This window comes from Ornithorhynchus anatinus, chromosome 10 (genome assembly GCF_004115215.2).
Source record: "Ornithorhynchus anatinus isolate Pmale09 chromosome 10, mOrnAna1.pri.v4, whole genome shotgun sequence".
NCBI lineage: Eukaryota > Metazoa > Chordata > Mammalia > Monotremata > Ornithorhynchidae > Ornithorhynchus > Ornithorhynchus anatinus.
In genome coordinates this window covers 33,632,818-33,654,470 of record NC_041737.1, presented here as the reverse complement: position 1 = coordinate 33,654,470, position 21,653 = coordinate 33,632,818, and the positions used below count along the sequence as shown (strand labels likewise).

The window sequence follows — 21,653 nt, the reverse complement described above, 5'->3', positions numbered from 1 at the left end:
TTCAAAACTATTCAGTTCACAATTCTCCACTCTTAAAGAACCTCCAGTGGGGCTCACCACCTTTGCATCAAACAGAAAAGCCTTACCAATGGCTTTAAAGGACTCAATCTCCTTGCTCCCTCCTATCTTAATTCTTTGATTTCTACTACAACCCAGCTGGCACACTTTGCTCCTCTAATGCCAAGATACTCACTGCACCTCGGTCTCATCTATCTCATCACTGACCCACTCCCTGCCTCTGACCTGGAACTCCCTCCCTCTTCATATTTGACAGACCATCACTCTTCCCATATTCAAAGCCTTATTTAGGTCACATTTCCTCCAAGAGGTCTCCCCTGATTAAGCCATCTTTTCCCTGACCCTCTCCCTTCTGAAAAGCCCTTTCACTTGGATCTGTACCCTTTATACACCCTACTCTCAGTCTTACAACACTTATTCAACACTTAAGAATAAGAAAATATTCTTATTTTTGTATATTAATGTCTGCTTCCCTCTAGGCTGTAAGCTTGTGGGGCAGAGGGCTACTTTGTTATAGAGTACTCTCCTAAGTGCTGGGGTTTAGAGTGCTCTGCACACAGCAAGCATTCAATAGAGTACAATTAAACACCTATGTAGCGAAGAGAAGCAGTGTGGCCTATTGGAAAGAGCATAGGCCTGGGAGTCAGAGGAACTGGGTTCTGATTCCAGATTCTTCTTGTTTGATCTTGGGCACATCACTTAAGTTCTTTATTCCTCAATTATCTCATCTGCAAAATGGGCATTAAGACTTCTGAGTTCTTTGTGGATAGGGACCCTATACAACCTGATTAGCTTGTATCTACCCCAGTGCTTAGTACAGTGCCTGGCACATAATAAGCACTTAACAAATACCATTTGAAAAATTAAATGTCCAGTTCTGCTCTGCTCTGTCCCTCCGGGACACCATTCATGGTGGAATCTCCAGGGACCATTTCAGGACCTCGGTGGCCCCTGAAAGAAATACAATACTGTTTATGCTCACTCCCCTGAACTTTTCTACTTAGATGATTGAATGCTGCAGATATTTCTGCCAATCAAACTCAAGGAAACAACCAAAAGAGTTGGATATTTTCAGTGATGATGAGCAATTGTTCCCCCTCTGTTGGCTCAGACTAGGGTTTGGGGCTATTGTGGAGGAACCTGTGGCTTCATAATGGTCAAGATTGGAAAACTCTAAATCAGACCAATGGAGCCACAGGAGAGATTTCCATCATCAGTAAACCACTCCAGAACCCACATCACTCGTTTCCCCAGAGCAGACTGGGACATGTGGTCTGACAATCTGCAGAAACCCCAGGGGGCTTGGAAGTCACCCCCACTGTCCCAGGACTGATCAGGGTAGGACGGGGGCAGAGGAAGCTGCTGATGGAAAGCCAGTAGTATCAGAGAGGGAAGGGAAGGGAAGCAGGTGGGGAGGTAGAAGCTCAAGAAGAGCCTATGAGCTCCCTGCCAGTCCATGATCTATCCAGAGGAAGATCCATGAACCATTAACTTGGGAAGGGACCCCAAGGGATCCACTGCCAAGAGTTCTGTCATCAGCAGATTTCAGGCACTGATGCTTCCAATGACCAGCAATAACCGTGTATAGCAGAAGAAACTTAAGGCAAAACTAGAGTTAGAGCAGGGACAGAACTGGGTGGGCAGCCAGATCCATGATAAAGCTGGGTCCAAGACTCATCTCCAACATGGTACCCGGGATGGAGGAGTCAAGTCAATGAGGGGTGTGGGGGCAAGACCCACTTGCAGTGGCCCATGCAAGTCTGACAGGGGATGACACTGCTTCAAGAATTTTGCTTCTGCTCCTGGTTTCCATCCTCCATGTAGATAGGGCTTTTTAAGAGACAAAGGCTCAGGAGAGGGGTACTTTCAGTCTATCCATGGCTGCCAAGTGACATCTCTGTCACCCTCAGAGATTTCCTTCCTCATTCACAGAGCTCTGGGCTAGGACTATTCATACAATGGGGTGGTCAAAATCCTGATTCATTCTGCTAGCAACTTCGAGGCTCACACCCCAGGCCTTCCCTTCATTGTGAAAATAGACTCCCTCTCAGGCTGCAATTTTCCGAATGAATTTCTGTGTAATTAATTCCTCGGTAGTCTTTCTGGGCTAATCACACTGTTCTGCCTCCTCTACTGCGATGCCCTGCCATACCCAGTCCCCAGGAAAGCTTAGTTATGCTGCAGCAAGTCCTTCAAGTTATTCAGGTTGGCCCCTGGAGAAATGTCTGGATGGTGCTCTGCATACAAAGTGCCTCTCCCGAAAAAGTACCCGCCAATGCTGGTGGAAAGGCAGCATGGATTCCAAAAGGCAGGTTAGCAGTTCTTAGCCCAGGCACCCTAGAGAGGCCACTGGGGTGGTTGTTCCTACTGATGGGTACATGGCCCTCCAGGCCCAGCCAATTGAAGCAGTCAGAGCACCACCATGATGTTGCTAGACTGCAAAGGGGCCAACGTTATAGCTTCTCCCCAAACAGCAGAGAAGCAGGAAAACCTGCCCCTTCAGGAAAGACCTAGAAACGGAAAGGGGAGCAGCACAGTACTAGTGCTAGCTAGCTAGTGCTAGTGGAAAGAGCACACATCTGGAAGTCAGAGGACCTGGGTTCTAATGCTGGCTCTTCCAGTTGCTTGCTGCATGACCTTGGGCAAGTCACTTAACTTCTCTGGGCCTCAGTTTCCTCAACTGTAAAATGGGGATTCAATATCTGTTCTCCTTCCTACTTAGATTGTGAGCCAGGGCTCTGTCAGGGCTGTGTCCAACCTGATTAACTCTTGTCTACTCCAGTTCTTAGAATGTTGCTAGACATATAATAAGTGCTTAAAAAACTACCATAAAAAAGATGAGGCAGGAGGGAGGACTTTTTGCACCCGGAGATCTCCAGGACATCTGAAAACAATTCTGTTAGGCCACAGTAACTCCCATGACCCCAGTACCCTGCCCAAATAAATCAAAACAGTGATATTTAGTGCAAGGAAGGGAGAAAATAACTGCAATTTCCCCAAAGTGCATTTGCAAAAGCAAAGACTATTCTTTAAAAATATCCTTACGGGATTCAGGGCCCAGGTCCAGACCAACTACTATTCGTGAAATGGTTCCTGGCCAGTACCATCCTATTAGGCCAGTTACTATCTTCCAGAGTGACTGGGTACAACCAAACTCTAAACCACCCTTACCGCTTGAGGAGGGAGAATGTGAAAACAAATTCTCTCACTGACGATTGAAGCATTACCTGATTGGTCGGTTTTCCTTGCTGTCAAAGAGGGAGAAAATCACTTCTAACTCCTCCCCGAGGTTGGAACACATCAGACTCTTCATTTGGATGAACAGGTGGTGACTGCTGGCAGGGACCATGGTGTCTTTCTTCCGATGCCGATGCTCCATCTGGAAAAGGTCCAATCAAAACACAGAAAAATGATTAGAAACAGGAGCACTAAGGAAGCGCTCACTGAATTCCAAGGCATTTCAGAGAGCTATGTTTTGGAGGGAAGTTGCGTTGGAATATCAGCTTCTGAACCTGGAATTTGTTTAGTTCAACCCCAAATTTTCCCAAAGAGAGTAGTTGTGGTGGGATATGAAGGACACTCATTGGGTCCATAAAAACCCTGAGCGATTTGAACAACTACAGCCTGAGTCACAACCAGGGTAGGGGTAGGATCCCTGGCAGGGCTCCAGTCAGGGCCCTAGCTGGGATCACAGCAAAGGTCACAGACAGAATCACATCCTTGGCCATAGCCGAGGATTGTCAGGGCCATAACCAGGACCAAATTTGTGAAATTGTCATTTCAGGCTTTCAGTGGTTTCCTTCAGGTGTTTCTAGAGGTCCTACATCCTTGATCTTCTCAGTGTGCCCCTGGGCTGGAAATGACTGCTGAGGATAGGGTTAATAACCATCTGATTACATTTGATATAGGCTTTCATTCCAAAGACGGTGGCTTAGAGAAATGGGGACTCAGGCTCCCCAACTAAAAGCCTGAAAATCTCCCTCCTATGATTTTATGGCATGTCGGTAGCCAACTGCCACTCCATTGAAGTGGCTGAACATTGAAATATGCCAACCATTGTCGGGGAAGCCACGAGGGCTGGCCCAGCCAGCTCTCTCTCTCTGCTGGGAATGAGATTCCCAGGGCCCCCTGAGCTGTCCCTGCCCAAACAGTACTGCAGAGCTGGCAGAGGTGATGCTTGGACAGTTGGTCCTAGCAAGAAGATTCTGATGCTTGAGGAGTGTGGGGGTCTCTAGCACATTAACAGGGGTCCAGGAGTGGGAGGCTGAACACTCAAAGGAACACTCACTCCATGCCAAGCAAGCTATCCTGTGCATGGCAAGTGCTTGCATATTGGATTTCTAGTGGCCTGAGGCAAAATTTAAACCCTCTCATGCTTCTGCACATCCCAAGGCCTGTAATAATAATAATAATAATTATATTTGTTAAGAGCTTACTACATGCCAAGCAACGTTCTACCCAAGCATAAGGTAGATACAAGTTAATCATATGGTCCCACGTGAGGCTCATAGTCTTAATCCCCATTTTACAGATGAGGTAACTGAGGCACAGAGAAGTTAAGTGACTTGCCCAAAGTCACACAGCTGACAAGTGGTGGGATTTGAATCCATGGCCTGTGACTGCCAAGCTATGTTCTTTCCACCAAATCACATTGCTTCTTAATGGTGACAATAACAGTAATTGTGGTTTTTGTTAAGTGCTTAGTCTGTGCCAAGCACTGTACTAAAGGCTGGAGTAGATACAAGTTAATCAAGTCAGACATATTTCTTGTCTCTCCTAGGGCTCACAGTCTAAGGGGAGAGAGAACAAGTATTGAATTTTCATTTTAAAGATGAGCAAACTGAGGCACAGAGAAATAAAGTGATTTGCCCATGATCACCCAGCAGGCGAGTGGTAGAGCTGGGATAAGAAACCTAGGTCCCCTGACTCCTAAGCCTGTTCTTTCTCCATTACACCAAAGTGCTTCCCTGTAGACTGGCACTGGATTAAGGAGGAGTCTCCACCCTGAAATCTTTGAGCCTCCCACCCTCACCCCCCTCAAAATACCTCCACCAGGTAGTAAGGCCAGCACTGGAGCAAAGTGAAGAGGTTATTGGATTTTACTGAAGACAAATCTTCCTTTTTTCTTCTCAAAGAAAAAGTCAAGAGTCTGCTCTGTTGGACACAAAGGTCCAGGTTTTGCCATTCTTCATACAGAAATAAAAGAGCTGAGCCAGCCCAGGTGAAAATACAGTACCCAGTAATAGTTTTCTACAGTTGACAATCCAGCCCTGAAGCCTTTGGCATCAAGGAAGCGGCTAGAAGGTCAAACCGGGGGATCTGCTCAGCTGGACACAGCTTGATGAGCAAAAGGTGGAGAAATCTCTGTCTGGGATGACCTGAATGATCCGGGAGCTGAGGCTGGGGCTTTTACTTCCCTTCCTCACTGGAGGAGAGGACCACAGGCAGGGAGGAGATAGAATTGTCGGGTGGAAGAGGGGGGAGCCCAGAATGATAGGCATTTTCATCAGAAAATCCAAGTACAGTGGATCCCCATGGGGAAGTCTAACTTGCCACCACTCCTGGTTTGGGGTGGGGGGGTTGGCTTTTTTTGGTGCATGTGGGGGGAGGCGGAGGGAGGGGGAATGGTGTGTTCATGGGACTGGAGCCAAAGGCAGCAGCAGCTGCAGCAACAACCTTGTCTCCATGGAATGAGGGCCCGCAGGGACTGTGAAGCCCCCACAGCCAGGCTGGGCCCAATCTCAAACTGGCATAGAGAAAGCAACGGAATGTGCAGGTGGAGAACATCTTTTATTATTGCAGTTCTTTGTTATCATCCAGGCCGGGCCCAGGCTGGTTATCACCGGAAAGCCTGGAAACCATTTCATGGATGGGAATCCAGGGCCAAGTCACCCTGGGCCATATGCTTACTCATTCTTCTGCTATCAATAGTAGTCCTACTGCCCCTGAATTCTGAGCTGCAATCGAAAGCCCCCAAAATACCCAAAGGTTAACAATGGTGCAACACAGAAATGTCAAATCCATGAAAATGATCTTCTCAGGCCAGAATCCTGGGAAACAAAGTGACAGGAAACAGGAGATGGAAGACTGAGGAGAGAGGACAGGTGGTAGACTGAGAGGATAGGTTATTTTCTTTTTCCATTCTGAAACTGCTAAGGTAAGGAACTTACATTAAAATCTTAAATCCGGGACCATCTTGGGTTTTTAATAGAAACACATAGTTTCTGTATAATTTCTGCAACACAACATTTCCTTAAATCTGCCCTGGTGTTCATTTGTTCTGAAAGAACACTCTTCACTGTCTAGGAAGAGGCTTCCTTAAAAAACTATGTGTGTGTATATAAATACATGTATATGTATGTATTGTTTCCCGGAAGCCTGACAAATTGTTTCAACTACTCTATCCATACATGAAAATGTTCACCAGCTCTACCCCACCTGTTTTAATTCTGGTTCCAGAGCCCACACTGGCTGGCCTCTTCTGGTTGAGACTCTATCTTCAGGCAATGGGAAATATAACTTTTTTCACAGATTCAAGAACATATGACTTCTGAGAGAACATGAACCTTCTGAGGCTCACATGGAGGCTAATGAGAATTCACAACACTTTTGCCATCCTTGCCAGCTGACTTTCTCCACCTCGATCAGTGCTTTGGGTTCTGGGAACACCTGCTTGTTTACGAGGTTGTTTTTGACAACTCGAAGTACAAAGCCAATTCACACATACCATCAATACAAAGCCAATCTTGGACGGAACACAAACTCGGTTTCTAACTTGCTGGGCTGGAGGCCACATTGGATGGAATTAAATCATTTCCTGAAGGGGCTCAGCTCTACTTCCTTTGCTGGGAATGGTCAGGCTAAATCTTCACATTTCTGGCCTTCACCTTCTCCATCCCCACCACAGCCCCGAGGGACAGCACACCAGGTGGACTCTGGGCTCTAATTCACATACCTACTTGACATTGTCTGTTAGATCCCACCCAGGGAACAAGCTGCCCACACCTACCAGTCTGTAAAGTTCAGTGATGCTGATCTCCTCAGGGTCCACCATGGCATACTCCTTCCTAGGAACTAAGTCCAGGCCCAGTTGCCTACAAAATAAGTTGCAGCGGTTTAAATGACAAATATTTCTGGACTGGGGACAATGGAGGGTTCTCACATGCTTGGCTCACGGGTAAGAGGAAGGGAAGAGTGAGAGTCTGGAGATGCCTTTTCCAGGGAATACAGTGTTTGGGGGAGAGGGCTTGGGGCAGAACAGGAGATCCAGCCATGGACACCTCTGCTTGGGCCATGGAATTTCTTCTCTGTTGTTGCTCCCCATTCCCAGATCCACCCCTTTGATTCCTCTCCTTCCAAGCAGTGCTCAGTGCCCCTGACCAGACTGTCCCCTGGATGTGCAATCCCATCTCCCCTGGACCAGGACCAAGATCACCTCCAGATTCTCCTCAAGCACTGCACCATGCTGTACCAGGCCGCCCTGTTTCTCACTAGGCCATGCTGACACTCACAGCGAGATCCCTCCCCCAGCTCTCCTACATACCAGTGGTCACTCCTGCCACAGCTTAGAGCAAAGTCACCCTTCTCCTGACAGATTGCCAATAAGCTCCTGAAAACACCTCCTCCAGGAAGCCTGTTGGGAATACCTCCTAACCTTGTCCTGTTGGACATATACCACTTCATGCAACCCAAATACACAACTTTATTCTGACTTGTACAGAATGCTAAATGCATCCACTTTGTGGAGTTACTCTAGCTGTCAGGACACCCACCATCCAGACTCTTTACTTAGCTGTCTAGCTCAGGGACACAGCAGAGGCCTTTCTAATGAACAGCTCTCAATGACATCCAGAACCACACTGTCTCTGCCGGTCTCTTAAGCCCATAACCTTCTGGCATTGTTAATAGCTGTAGTATTTAAGTGTTTACTATGTGTCAAGCACTGTACTAAGCATTGGGGTAGATACAAAATAATCAGGTCCCACATGGGGCTCACAGTCTAAACAGGAGGGAGCACATGCACTGAATCTCCATTTTGCAGATGAGGGAACGGAAGCAGAGAGAAGTGAAGTGACTTGTCCAAGGTCACACAGCAGACAAGTGGCAGAGCTGGGACTAGAACCCAGGTCATCTGATTCCCAGGCTTGGGCTTTTTCCACTAGGCCATGCTGCCTTGCACATAGTAAGCACTTATCAAACACTACAATTACTATTATTGTCCTGGCTCAATTACTGCATCAGTTTCTGCCCTCTCGAGTCCAGTCCTCCCCTCAGATCATTTTCTTATAACATTTTTCTGTCAACGTCTCCCTCCTCCTCAGAAACCTCCAATGATTGCCCATTCCTCTTTGCATCAAACAGAAATTCCTAATCATTGACTTTAAGATACTTAAAAAGCACTCTCCCCACCATGACTTTTCCTCTCTCTTCTCCCACTATACACTGGTTTCCATGGTTCTTTCTTCTCAAACCAACATATTTGCTATGCCTCATTCTCATCCCTCCCTCCTACCTGGTACTCCCTTCCTCTTCACATCCAGCAGGCTACTGATCTCCCCATCGTCAAAGCCCTTCCAAAATCTCATCTTCTCCAGGAAACCTTCTGTAATGCATCTCTCATCTCCCCACTCAACTTCCACATCACCATCTAAGCACTTGGGTACTCACATTTCCTATAGCACAGAGTTCATATCTTTATCACTTCCTCCTACCCATAATTTATGTCAGTGTCTATCTCTCCTGCTAACCTGTAAACTCCTTGAAGACAGAGACCATATCTACTAATTCTATTACGAACATACCTACTAATTCTACTATCCTCTCGTAAGCATTTAGTACAGACTACTGTACATAATAATAGGCACACAATAAATACTATGGATTGGCCATGGGCAGCAGGTCACAGTGGTAATAACAATGACAATATCTGTTACACTTTGTTCAAGGGCTTAGTATAGTGTTCTGCCCACAGGGAGCGCTCAATAAATACCATTGATTGATTGTTAAGCCTGGGAGTTTATTACCAGCAGACACTGTACAATGACTTTTATCTGAATAGCTCCCAGGGCAAAAAACATGACCATGGGCCTGGGGGAGTGGGTTGCCCTTGACCCTGGCATCCTGAGGTCATCCCTCCACAATGTTAAAGAGAAGTCATCTGTTGAGAACCGTGTTCTCTTTTATTTTATCTTTTCAGTGTGCAGACATTGGGTGACAAATTGGGTTAAAGTTATCAGGTCAAAGTAGCAGTAAGGATGCATCATCTTCTCTCGTTCCTCTTTTGTTCTCTATTCCCATTTCCCTCTAAGCCATCTTCCTTCTTAATGCTGGAAAAGGGCTACACCATCCCTACTCCACTCAGTGATGCACAGCACAGGAGGCTGCTGCAGATAGTTTATGAATTAATCATGGGTATTTATTGAATGAGTATCTGTTATGTATAGAGTACTGTACCAAGTGCTTGGAGCCTCCTGGCCCAATCCAGATCCGTGACTCCCTGGAATTGTGGCTCATGGTGCCCACCAAGCAGCCTTGCGGAGCCATCAGAATTACAGTCTCACTGCCCAATCCCAGAGAAACAGTAGCAGAAACACAACGGTGCTAGTAAGCCCAGATTTCTCCTGCTGGTTCACTTCCTGCACATCCATCTCCCTTTGCTGGGGTGTCCAGGTGACTAATAAGCTTGGCTGGAATGGTCAGATGGCGACTGGCCCAAAACCCCTTCCCAGAGCAGTGGAGGTTAGAATGCCCATCCCTGGAGACAATGACTGACTTTGGGGGCCCCCTGGGCAGCTCTTGCAGGGTCCCAGCCCCAGAGCTGCCTCCTGCGGAACCCAGTTAGTGTGAACTACTCACTCGTTACCCCAGTCCAGGCGTGCAGTGATGTGCCGTTTCACATCCTTCATCCGGTCATGGGTGAGGTGGCCCACGAGGACCTGGCGTCGCAAGTCCAAGATTTCGTTCATTATGTGCCACAGGCGGTGGAACAGGTCCCCCTCATTCCTCTGGGAGACATGGGCATGCAGACAGATATAAGAGCATTCAGAGACATCGTTCTAGCCCACAATGCAGTGTGGTGGACTGGGGTGGGACGGACAGGGCAGGACAGTGTAGATGGGGCAAGGCAGGGGCTGGGGCAGGAGAGGATGGAGCAGGATGGGCCACGGCAAGGCATGCATGTGAGGGGCAGGGCAGATTTTAATTCTGTCCAGAGCAGCCTGGGGCAGGGTGGGGCAGGCTAGGGCAGGTCAGGGCAAGGCGATAGATCCCTCTCAGTTTCTCCCCAATCACATCTATCCTAAACATAAAGGCACATATTCACAGGCACAAATCTATTTTACACACACACACACACACATACTTCATACATATACAATTCATCTACACAAACATTCATACCTTTCTCACACATACACACTCACACTTCTCTCTCTCACATATACTTCCTATACAAACACCCCCTTCACACACACATTCACACACACATGCTTCCCCCACCCAGAAACTAACACTTCTCACACCCACATTTTACACACCAATGCTCAACTTTCACATACCTTTTCTCAGCAGTTACCTCACATAAATACCTAATGTAAATTCAATGATTTAATCTTGTTTATTCTGATATTTCACCCTGGTATAGTCACAACTTGCTCTTTCTCCTTCTTTCACTGTTTCTGGGTAATTGAATATATCTGTTTCCTTAGAGAGCTAATGACTTTTTGAGTGGTAGGCAAGCTTTCCCCTCCCTTCCCGACCTATCAGAAGGAGGGACAGACAGCGAGGGGCCTATGATGTAAGCCTATGATGTAAGTGATGGAGTTCCAAATCTCCATATCTCTTGTGGCTCCAACCTCTCCTTGACTCTAAATAACCTGCAATACTCCCTCTCTCCCTTTTCATCCACGAATGGTCATCCCAATGGCCAGTATTATTACATCCCTTCCAGTAAGGGTGTATAGAGCTATTCTGTCTCACCACCACATATGGCACCCCTAACACCAGTCTGCCATCTCGTAGTGCCTGCTGCCGGTCAGAGGGACCAGGAAAGAGAGTGTGGATGGCTCTAAGCAAGCCATCACCACTGATGGAAAAAACAACTCAAGTCCCCGTCCAATTGATGGTGGGCATTCCCTTGCCCTGCCCCCTAAACAATATCTTTTGTAAGGCAGCAGTTCATTTGCTCATAGACAAGGCAGCATTTTTGCTTGGTGTCATCGTGGGTGTCTGAACAACCCCTCTTAGGGATTCACTGCTGACCTCAAATTGGGGAGGAGTTAGAAAAGGTGACTTACACTTTGCCCACCTTCCATACCTCAAACGAGACTCACAGAGGATCATGCTTGGGGAATCTTAATCTGGAGGGAAATAACAACACAGGATGGGGTTTCTAACCTGCCTGCTTCTTTTAGTGGTGCACACCTAGATAGATCCTCAGCATATGTCATCATTTTCACATATGAAGAACAGCACTATTACTAATACTAGTATAATGCTCTGTAATCAATGGCATTTACTGAGTGCTTACTGCATACCGAGCACTGTCCTACCCTCCCCAAGAACGATGCTCTCCTCAAAGCTCAGATACCACTGACTTGGCAGCAGACAGGACTGGATCCAGCCCCTTTAGGGCCTGGCAAACACCGTCTGTGTTTCCCAGAAGCACCCCAGCAGTGACTGGACTGAGGGGAAATGGCATTTTCCTGCCTAGAGCCCAGTTCACTTCTTCTCCGGCCCTGGCCTCAAGCTAAGCCTGGGGTGGCTTGTTTCTGGGTGTTTTTTTTTAATCCAGGTGCATGCCAATTCACTCCTCCAAATGCCTGCAATCATCAGCCCTGCTGGGACTTTCCTATAAATAATGGGAGAATCAGTTTTTCAGAATGCTCAGCTTCCCTCAGCAATAGATGTGGTTTCCAAGGGTAGTGATTGTTGCTCACTATTGGAAAAACAAAGGAGGAATGGGGGCCTTTATCTTCATCACCCTCAGGAGTGTCCATTCCTGAGTTCTGACCCAGACTATGTGGAGAGCTGGGTGGACCCACTTACTGTTCTGCAGGATGGACAAACTAGACCAGACCCAATGGACAGCACACTGTGCACAGCTAGAGCTATTTCTTATTGGGAGCAAGAGAAGATAGCACTGAAAGAAAAAGGAATGAAAAAAGAAAGCTTTCTAATGTCTATTTGGCAATTTGTTTTCTCTTCTCTCCCCCATTAAATAGGAAACCTCTTAGAGGCAGGGGAGATCTAGTACATGGTCTCAAGCTCTGCACACAATAGGCAACCAATACAGTGTTCTGTACAGAGTAGGTGCTCAATACAGTGTTCTGCATACAGCAGATGCCCACTCAGTACTGTCAATGGAGAGGAGGAGATCAGGGCCATACTGCAGAGTCACACTACATAAAGTCCCAAATGACAGAATTTGTGTTGTGTGCTGCCCTGACATTCAACTGCTCACCCCTTCCCCAGCGTTCCCGGGCTGCTTGGGATGTATGCTGGATTGCTGATGAATTTTTCCTGTGCCTTTTGCTCAAGTTGAAAGGGAAGAGGGTTTTCTTGAGGATGCCCAATTCAGGGACAGGCTGGGTGAGGAGAGGATAGGTCTAGAATGATGTGGTAGAATAAACCTATCATGCTGTGAGCATGACAAATCTCTACTGCTACTCCTCCTGCCCTGGGCATGTTCTGCCCTTATTGGGATTCTGCTCCTGTCTCCCCTCATCTGCTGCTTCACCTCCTAGTAGATTCCCAGCCAGGTCTCTGCACACAGTAGGTACCCTGTACATCTACTCTGAGTGGCCCAGTGCCCAAAGGGCTGCCTCTCTCTTCAGCTGGACCCCAATCCCAGTGAATCTCATGGCTGTTTGGTGGTTCGAATTTCCCACCTTTCGGTCAGTTGTATTCATTTAGTGCTTACTGTGTGCAGAGCGCTGTACTAAGTGCTTGGGAAAACACAATATGATAACGTAAAAGACAGATTCCCCGCTTACAACAAGCTTACACGTCTAGAGGGGGGACTGATGGTGGCTGATGTGCAGCACACAGCAGTGAAGGTGGTCTCAGCTCCCACACACACTGTACTCTGTGTGTGGGTCTCTCTCTCCTCCCCTCCCTTCCTCTCTCCTCCCTTGAGGTTCAGTTTCCAACAGAACTCCCTCTCCACATTCTGTACAATGGCAGAGGCACTGGCATGAACGAGAACCAGGGTCCTAGAGTAGACTCAGTTGTCTTATGGGCAGGGAGGAAATAGACATTGCCCATCATCCCTGCCCTCACCCCACAACAGGGTTTAGGGTTGTTTGTAGATGTGTTTGGGAAGAAGGGTGGGCAGGAGACTGGTATGGATGGAGGATAGAGATGGATCAGGGATTATGCTATCCTAGCACCCATCTTCCCCTCTGGCAGTTGCTAGGTCGGAGCAGAGTGGAGCCCAAGTGCGGAGGCCTGTGCCCATGGTGGTTTTCAATCTCAACAGGTAAGTGAGACCATGAGAGGGAACAGAGGGGTCATCCTCTCCCTCCTGCTCCCCCAGGGCATCACTGTGGCTCCCTTAGAGCCCCCACCAAGAGCTGGGATCCGTTTGATAGAAGCAAACCTCCCTAGCAGTCAGAACTCATGCCACCTCTTCCTTTTGGGGTCTGTTTCAGTGAGAAATGGAAATCCTCCCTCCTTTTTTCCATCCTATTGGCTAAGGAAGTTGACTGGCTTCAGTTCAAACAATCGTAACTTGCAAGACTTAATGAGTTGATTTAACTTGACCATCACTAAGACTCCGCCAATTCACACTACCCAGGACAAGAGGAAATTCACCTCAAAATAAACCAGATGAAGTCAACGTCCCAACTGGGGAAGATAGGAAAAGGCTAAATCCTTCATCCAAGTTTCACACTGGTATTCCCATTACCCCCACCCCCCCAACGGGGCTCTCTCCCAAGCCTGGAACCTCAGAATAAGCTAGTTACCACATAGAGCTGCTTCCACATGGTCCCCCAGTCTCTCAGAGTGGATGTCATTTCCGTGATTACAGAGTCCTCTGTGGGAATCACCATTTCAAACTGCTGTGATTGTTTTTGAAAATTGGGAAAAACAGTTTAATTACACACCTGTGCCACACACACACACACCACCCAAACCATACAGGGCTCTTGTCCCCCCAAGGATCCACTGAAGAAAACTGTACTGCCCCTTTGTGTGGGACTAAGGATGGACTGACCTTTTTAGCTCCCTGCCCTCCTCTTCCACCCCTGCTCTCCTTCAGTGCTTCCCTTCTGCTCCTGTGAGCTCCCAGAGGGCCTTACCCCGAGCTTTGGGCAGAGTCAGCCGCAATATGGGGATACCCTTCTTCCCTCTTCTCTGATTTGAAACTCACTCTCTAATCTCCCTAAGGAATTACCCCAGTTACTCCAGCCCTCTAGACTATAAATTCAATGTGGCCAGGAGATGTGTCTACCAACTCTATTATATTGTACTCTCCCAAGTGCTTACAACAGTGTTTCTGCCACACAGTTAGCACTCAATATAGTAATAATAATATAATAATAATAATAATGGTATTTGTTAAGTGGCCTTACTATGTGCCAAAATCACTGTTCTAAGCACTGGGGATAGATATAAGGTAATCAGGTTGTCCCCCATTGGGGCTCACAGTGTTAATCCCCATTTTACAGATGAGGTAACTGAGGCACAGAGAAGTTAGTGGCTTGTCAAGGTCAATAGCAGACAAATGGTGGATCTGGGATTAGAATCCATGTCCTCTGACTCAAAGCCTGTACTCCTGCTCTAAGCTGATTTCTCATCGTTGGGCATCACCCCAGCATCCTGAGATTTTACCCTTTGGAAGGTGGAGCAGACAACTCCATCAACTCTGAGGGGAGAGGAGAGAGTCAAATTCAGGAAGGGGGAGAAAGTTGGATCGGATAAAATGGGTGCCTAGGGGCAGGGGAGCTTGTTGAGTCCAAACTGAGAGAAAATGATCTGTGGTATTCCCTAGGCCTGGGTTCATTGTCCAACTCTCTGCCCAGGAATCCTTGTAATCACATCTTCTCATTTTCAGTGTTTTTGAGCCCGAGCATTAGCAGCACTCAGGACAGTGCAATCCCACCTCTGGAGCTGTCAGAGACTGGTGCTCAAAACTCATCTGGCACGGTCCATCTTGGGATTTAGCTTTCCCTCTTTCCAAACTATCACTTTAAAATTGAAAGATAAGCTAAGGATTTAAAATAGAAATCACTTATTTATGAAGAATGTGAATCCACCTCTGAGACCTGAATATCCCTGACACTTTTGTAGGCTTTGCACAAAAAGGGGTTTCTTTGTATACTAACAAGTAATTTTGCCCACAGAGAAGCTGTTACCATAGCAAAATGGGGAGGTAGCCAGCTCTTGAATCCAGCACTGATGAGAGGGTAGAAATTTCTTGGTTAAACAAAAAAGGTGGATAAAGCAGAACAAAGGGGGTCACTTAATCCCCTGACAGTCTGTTGAGGGAATCAGCCCAGAGTAATAGGATCTGGATAAAGACAGTTTTGGATATGAAGGGTGCTGCCAGGACAGAGAGAAGGGTGAAGGGGAGGTTGACTGGTAGCTGGTGATGATATAGAATCTCCCTCAGCTATTCCCACAGTGGATGCCTAGAATGTAAGCTCATTATGGGCAGGGAATGGATGGCCCCTCTATCATGGCCTAGTGGATACAGCATTGGCTAGAGTCAGAAGGACCTGGGTTCTAACCCTAGTGTTGCCACTTGTCTGCTGTGTGACCTTGGGGAAGTCACTTCCACTTCTCTATGCCTCAGTTACCTCACCTATAAAATGGGGATTAGACTGTGAACCCTGTGTGGGAAAGGGACTGTGTCCCAATCTGCTTATCTTCTATCTACCCCAGCACTTAAAACAGTGCCTGGCACATAGTAAGCACTAACAAATACCGCAATTACCATTATTACTACTATTATTATTCATCCAAGAGCTTAGTACAGTGGCTCTGCAAACAGTAAGCACTCAATAAATTCCATTGACTGATTGATTTAAACTCTGTAGGCAGCTTCCGGAGGTTTGATTGAATGATAATCATAAGCTTTCTGGATCTGGCAATGGCCAAGGTGAAGGGAACTGGAAGAGACTGATGAGTCTTTGGGATAAGTCAAATGTTTTATTGGTATTTTATGCATAATAAATTGGGACCAATCCACCCAGAGATGTTGTCATCTTTGTGGCAGTGATCTCATCTGCTACCTCTATTACAGTGTACTTTCCCAAATGCTTAGTACTGTGTCTGCACTCAGTAAGTGCTCAGTAAATACCATTCACTGATTAAACTCTACAAGTGGTTTCCAGGAGGTTTTCAATGCTCTCTCTAAAGTCCAGGTAGTAAGAGGGTTTTTCAAAGTTCAGTTTAATCTGCTGCTGCTGGATTGAACCCTTGGGAGTCTTTTCATAAGGCAAATTGCTACTGCAAGTATTACAGTGATTTAAAAGGATAATGGAAATGACTATTTAAATATCAGGATTCCTAAAATGACCATAATTAACATACTGAATAAATTATAAATATTTATTATCCCACTTTCTTTCCAAGAGACTCAATAATATTTCAGCTTTCCTAGTATCCTGGTGGGCAGGGGAAGTTACCTGGCCAGTTACCAGGCCCATTTTGCAGATGTGAGAACTGAGAAGGAATGCCAAGAAGGGGTGGCCCAGAAGAGTGAACAGAGGCTCTATCCAGTTTCCTTTCCCCATCCCCCTTCCTTGATGCACTGTAGTTCATTTCTCTCAGGGTTCTCATTGGTAAGTGAGGTGCTGGTGGAGGAGAATATGGATACTGCCTTCATTCCCACAGAAAGCCTTCAGTTCCGCATCCTGATAAGATCTTCCAAAATCGACCACCTCAAATCCAGTTCTTACCCTTTATCCTTAACAGAGGCGTTCTTCAAGTGAATGAAGCTGGAAGGAAATATACCCTGGAAGAAGAAACAGCACATCAGCACTGAGATACACTTATGTATACATGCATGTACCTATAATTTTATTTATTTATATTGATGTCTGTTTACTTGTTTTGCTGTGCCTATATCTATGATTCTATTTATTTTATATTGATTGTCTGCTTACTTTTTTGATGTCTGTTTCCTCCTCCTAGACCGTAAACCCAGTGTGGGGCAGGGATTGTCTTGCTTTATGGCTGAATTGTACTTTTCCAAGCGCTTAGTACAGTGGCTCTGCACACAGTAAACATTCAACAAATACGATCAAATGAATGAATGAATACCACAGCACTAGTTGTCACCTGCAGGGAGTTGCAGTTGAGATTAATCTGAATGTCACAGCAGAACAATCTAATAGGAGCAAAGATCTTCCTTCACAGAAGGCAGGATGAGAAAGGGGAAGTCCCTGGACGAGCTGAAATTTCAACAGGTCCCCAGCCAGTTCAGGTCATTTTACAGGGATCTGTCTTTCTGTCCGGGTTTCTCCTTGGTTTGAAGCAGGAAGCTAAAAATAGTGGAATGCTCATTGACGTTTTCCATGCACCGGCAGCAACCTCTGAAAGTTTACTGTCAGATCACAAATGCAGCATAATACTCCGCCCAATGGCCATCAGGTACTCTGGGATCTTTTGAGGCTCAGGCTTCTGATTCCAATCCCTAAGGCCAGACCTGCACTGTGAGCAGCAGGAAAGCAGGGTCAGTCAGCTTGTCCTTCTCCTCCCAAGAGATCTGGACACAATCCATGCACCTGGCTGCCTCCCTCCAGGAGCTGGAAGTTCCTTGAGCAGGGGCAAACTGTTTAAAGGGATTCAGATTTCAAGAAGGCAAAAGAAATAAAAGAGGAGAAACCCTAGATTATTTCTTCCCAAATATTCTTTCTTCAGGAGCCAATTACGAAGCAGAGCTCTGGTTCCATACAAACAGCAAATAGCCAGGCCAGACCACTTTGAGGTTAAAACAAAGAATTGCAATGAAATGTCATTTTGTTCCTCTGGCATGCCTTAAAATGATGACCTAGCTTGTGGAGACAAAAAAGAAATCGGCTTAAAAGAAGAGTGAGCAGAAGATTTGGGAAGGACAGGCCTCATAAGGTTCCTGCAGCAGAGACTGAGTAGTAAAGTTGGTATTATGGGATGGGGCAAGAAGTCAAAGTGACATGGAATGCATTTCATATGAAAACAGAAAACAGAGATTTGAGTCAGAGTATGGAGGAGGCATGGTCACTGCTGACTTGAAGTTGGCTCATGGGTCATGAGAAGCAGCAGTGGTCTAGTGAAAAAATCATGAAATAAATAGAATTATAGATATAGACACAGCAAAACAAGTAAAAGATGACCAAGGTTCTAATCCCAGCTCTGCCACTTGTCTGCTGTGCCTTTGGGCGAGTCACTTCACTTCTCTGGGCGTCAGGTCCCTCATCTGCAAAAAGGGGATTCATTTCCTGTTCTCCTTCCTACTTAGACTGTGAGCCCCATGTGGGACCTGATGATCTTAAATCTACCCCAGAGCTCAGTACAGTGCTTGGCACAAAGTAAGTGCTTAACAAATACCACAATTATTATTATTATATATCCAACCCTCCTGCATAGGCAGAGGGCAGAACTAGGACCCCCAACACCTTGCAGTATTTCCCCTACAAACAAAAAGAAAAGCCTCGCCCCAACAGGCTGAAACATAAGGTCTTCCCTTCTCCTGCTTTCCATAAACCCAAGATCCTCCCCTCCTCTCCTTCCCATCAACCCAAGGTCTTCCCTTCCTTTCTTGCCCATGGCTTCCTACAACCAACCTGAATCAGCTGTCTTCTCCACCACTGGTTTTAGAGAAAATAAAGAATTTTTGTAGTCAAGCCTTATCCAGTATATTTATGGGCTTGCTTTTGATGGTTGGGTGGTAGTATATGGAAAGAGGGGTCCCTCTTCTTCCTTTTGACTTTAATTGAAGTTTCTGCCAAAATCACTCTTTTTACAGATTTGCTTAATGAGCTTAATACATCTCCTGACTCAAAACTCATTGGAGACTTGCAGGATTAACATTGGTGACCATTTCCAAACTGTAATCCCAGTTCAAAGAGTTTTGGTTTCAAACTGAAATCTCTATTTCCAAATCATCATCAAATCGCAGCCAATAAGAACCATCATGGCACCTCTCTGAATTGTTTCCTGAATGTAGAACCTGGTCAAAGTCATAGTGCTGTGATAAACTCCCACGGTAAGAGTTAGAAACAACTAGGTCTTTACCTTGATGCTTGGGTTTTTTAAGGCAAATCCTCTGTACCAGCCTGTGGAGAAAGAATGATTGTCATATTGTCACAAGTATTGGATTGCATAGGCGATCCCTACCTTTCTGTTATGAAGTTAAGGGAAGTTGGGAACAGGAGAGGGGTGGGACTGAAATGGATAGGAATGAGAGTGGGTCCCAAAGGGTTATTCTGGGGAAAAGAAGCAAAGTGTCTCAACTGTGATAACCCACTGTCACTGTGACAACTCCTTCTTCTTTCTGAGAATACAGAAAGAGACATGGATGAATTTTATCATGAAAACCCTGACTCGTCACCGTCTAGACATTTAGAGTATAGGAAATGATGTTTTCACAGGGAGGAGTGAATTTCTGCCTCACTGCTTTACCCCCCATTCACTGCCCCTGCCCCCCTTCCCTATCCCAACCCTTGCTCTGGGTCATTAGTTCCATTACTGTCCACACTGAATGGCTCAGCCACTACTGGGATATTGACCATGGGTACAGGGATTCTCCTAGTTCGGAAAACTTACCTGCACCTTCCCCTCAGGGTGTCTACTGTCGCTTCCCAGTGGATCTCTGCTCATGAGTCCCTTGGACACTGTTTTCCTCATAAAAGGCTAATAATCAATGCAACCCTATTACATATATGTGACCTAAACCCATCAAGAGCTAATGGCCCTAGACTCTGTCATGCACCTGAATGGAGAGAACTATTAAGCCTGGGGTCCCATTACCCTTTTGATTCCTTTCCTAATTCAAACTTTATTTTTCAAACCCCAGCTCCATTTGTGTTCCACCTGACAGAAAGCCTGAACTGGAGCCCCAACTCCATTCCTGCCCGAGCTGAATGGGATCCCCAAAAAACACATCAGAGCCCTGGATTGGGGATTAGAAAAGATCTGATGCTGAAGCAAGAAAGACTGAACCAGAACAAAGCCCAATCACAGGGGGCTTCCAGACATGGGGTTTGAGGAACCAGGCCTGCGGGCCTGGGACCTAAACATGCCCCAAACCCTGGGTATTTGAGTCAGGTACCTCTCCCAAGGAAACATGGCAAAGCTCATCCTGTTGTAGGACTGGAGTGGGACATCAAGGAGAAGCTTTCTATAGGATGTCAACTGAGGCTTACTTGGTGCTGAGCACAGGTAGGGATAGTCAAGACAACCCGAGCCCAGACTTTCCTGTGGAGGTGGTGCCTTTAGAGGATCATCTAACCAGGGGCCCCAAAGTCACCCTGCAGAGGATGGGCTTTATTGAGTTTCCCCACGGTTTCTGCTGAGATGGCACAAACTGTTCCTTTGGGGATTTTTCTTCTAAGCCTGGTTACAGTGGCAAGGCAGACTGGGCACCCAGGATGCCCCCTTGCCATCCAGTGGCTAAGGAGGGATGGGAAGTGGAATACCAAACTGGCCAGGGTGTTCCTATCCATGATCATTCAATCCTGAGACTGGCCAGAGCGATCCAGAGAGCGGAAATGGATGTGCAGTGGAATACCAAACTGGCCAGGGTGTTCCTATCCATGATCACTCAATCCTGAGACTGGCCAGAGCGATCCAGAGAGCGGAAATGGATGTGCCCTGGTTCTAAAACCAGTCTTAGCAGCCTCACCTTCCTTGAGGGAAAAAGGGAATGGAGCGGCCACATTTGATTCAAGGGACAAACTCTTCTCTATAATTGTGCCAGCTTCAAGGGTTCAGCCCTCAAGAATGGCTGGAAGAGAGTCAGACTGAAGTTGGTGCCAGGCTGTTTGGGTTTCTGCCCGTTGGGCAGCAGGGACCCGACAGCTCCAGCCCATCACCACACCAAGATCCCCAGATTCCTTCAAAGGCAGAAGGCAAATGCCAACTGCTCCAGGATAGCAGTAAGAAGCTCCTTTGGGAATTTACAGAGCATGCACAGGGAAGAGCCTGGGAGTCCACGGGAGCTCAGAGCCAACTTACCATCACACTTCTCCAGGATCTGCACCGTATCACCAATCTCTAACGAGAGGCCATAGGGAACCGTTCCTCGAAAACCAGCAATGACTGGAAGAAGTAAGAGATGTCAGTTAATTGCCTCATTTTTGCAGGATGAAAACTTGTGATTAATGGAATAAGGTTAATGTTGATTCCAAATGAATGGTTTTCCCTCAGGATGATCAAGGGATAGACTAGACTTGCTTCCTGGTTCATCCAGAGCTTCCAGGGATCCTGGGTCCAGTATGGATGGAGGTGGTTAATGTGAGTGTTCAAGAAATAGGAAGGAGAGTTGAACAGCTGCCCTAGGAACCTTTTGGAATTTAGTGATTTTTAAAAAATTTTTCCCAAGTGACATGACTTCTCATTTTGTCCTCACAACCTCCCCATGAGATGGGAGAGAGGCATGTAGTATTTTATTATTATTCCTACTTCACAGCGATGAGAGGATCTGGGCA

The 21,653-nt window shown here is 46.6% G+C and overlaps 1 protein-coding gene across 1 annotated transcript in view; it reads right to left on the bottom strand.

Moving 5' to 3' along the window:
• The window catches only part of DOCK4 (dedicator of cytokinesis 4), a 348,354-nt gene that overhangs the window by 190,662 nt on the left and 136,039 nt on the right, over positions 1 to 21,653 (bottom strand). The window contains 7 exon segments of the mRNA XM_029072864.2: positions 3,246 to 3,397; positions 7,028 to 7,112; positions 9,874 to 10,022; positions 13,983 to 14,079; positions 16,923 to 16,978; positions 19,240 to 19,280; positions 21,181 to 21,264. Coding sequence (XP_028928697.1) covers positions 3,246 to 3,397; positions 7,028 to 7,112; positions 9,874 to 10,022; positions 13,983 to 14,079; positions 16,923 to 16,978; positions 19,240 to 19,280; positions 21,181 to 21,264 — 664 coding nt within the window.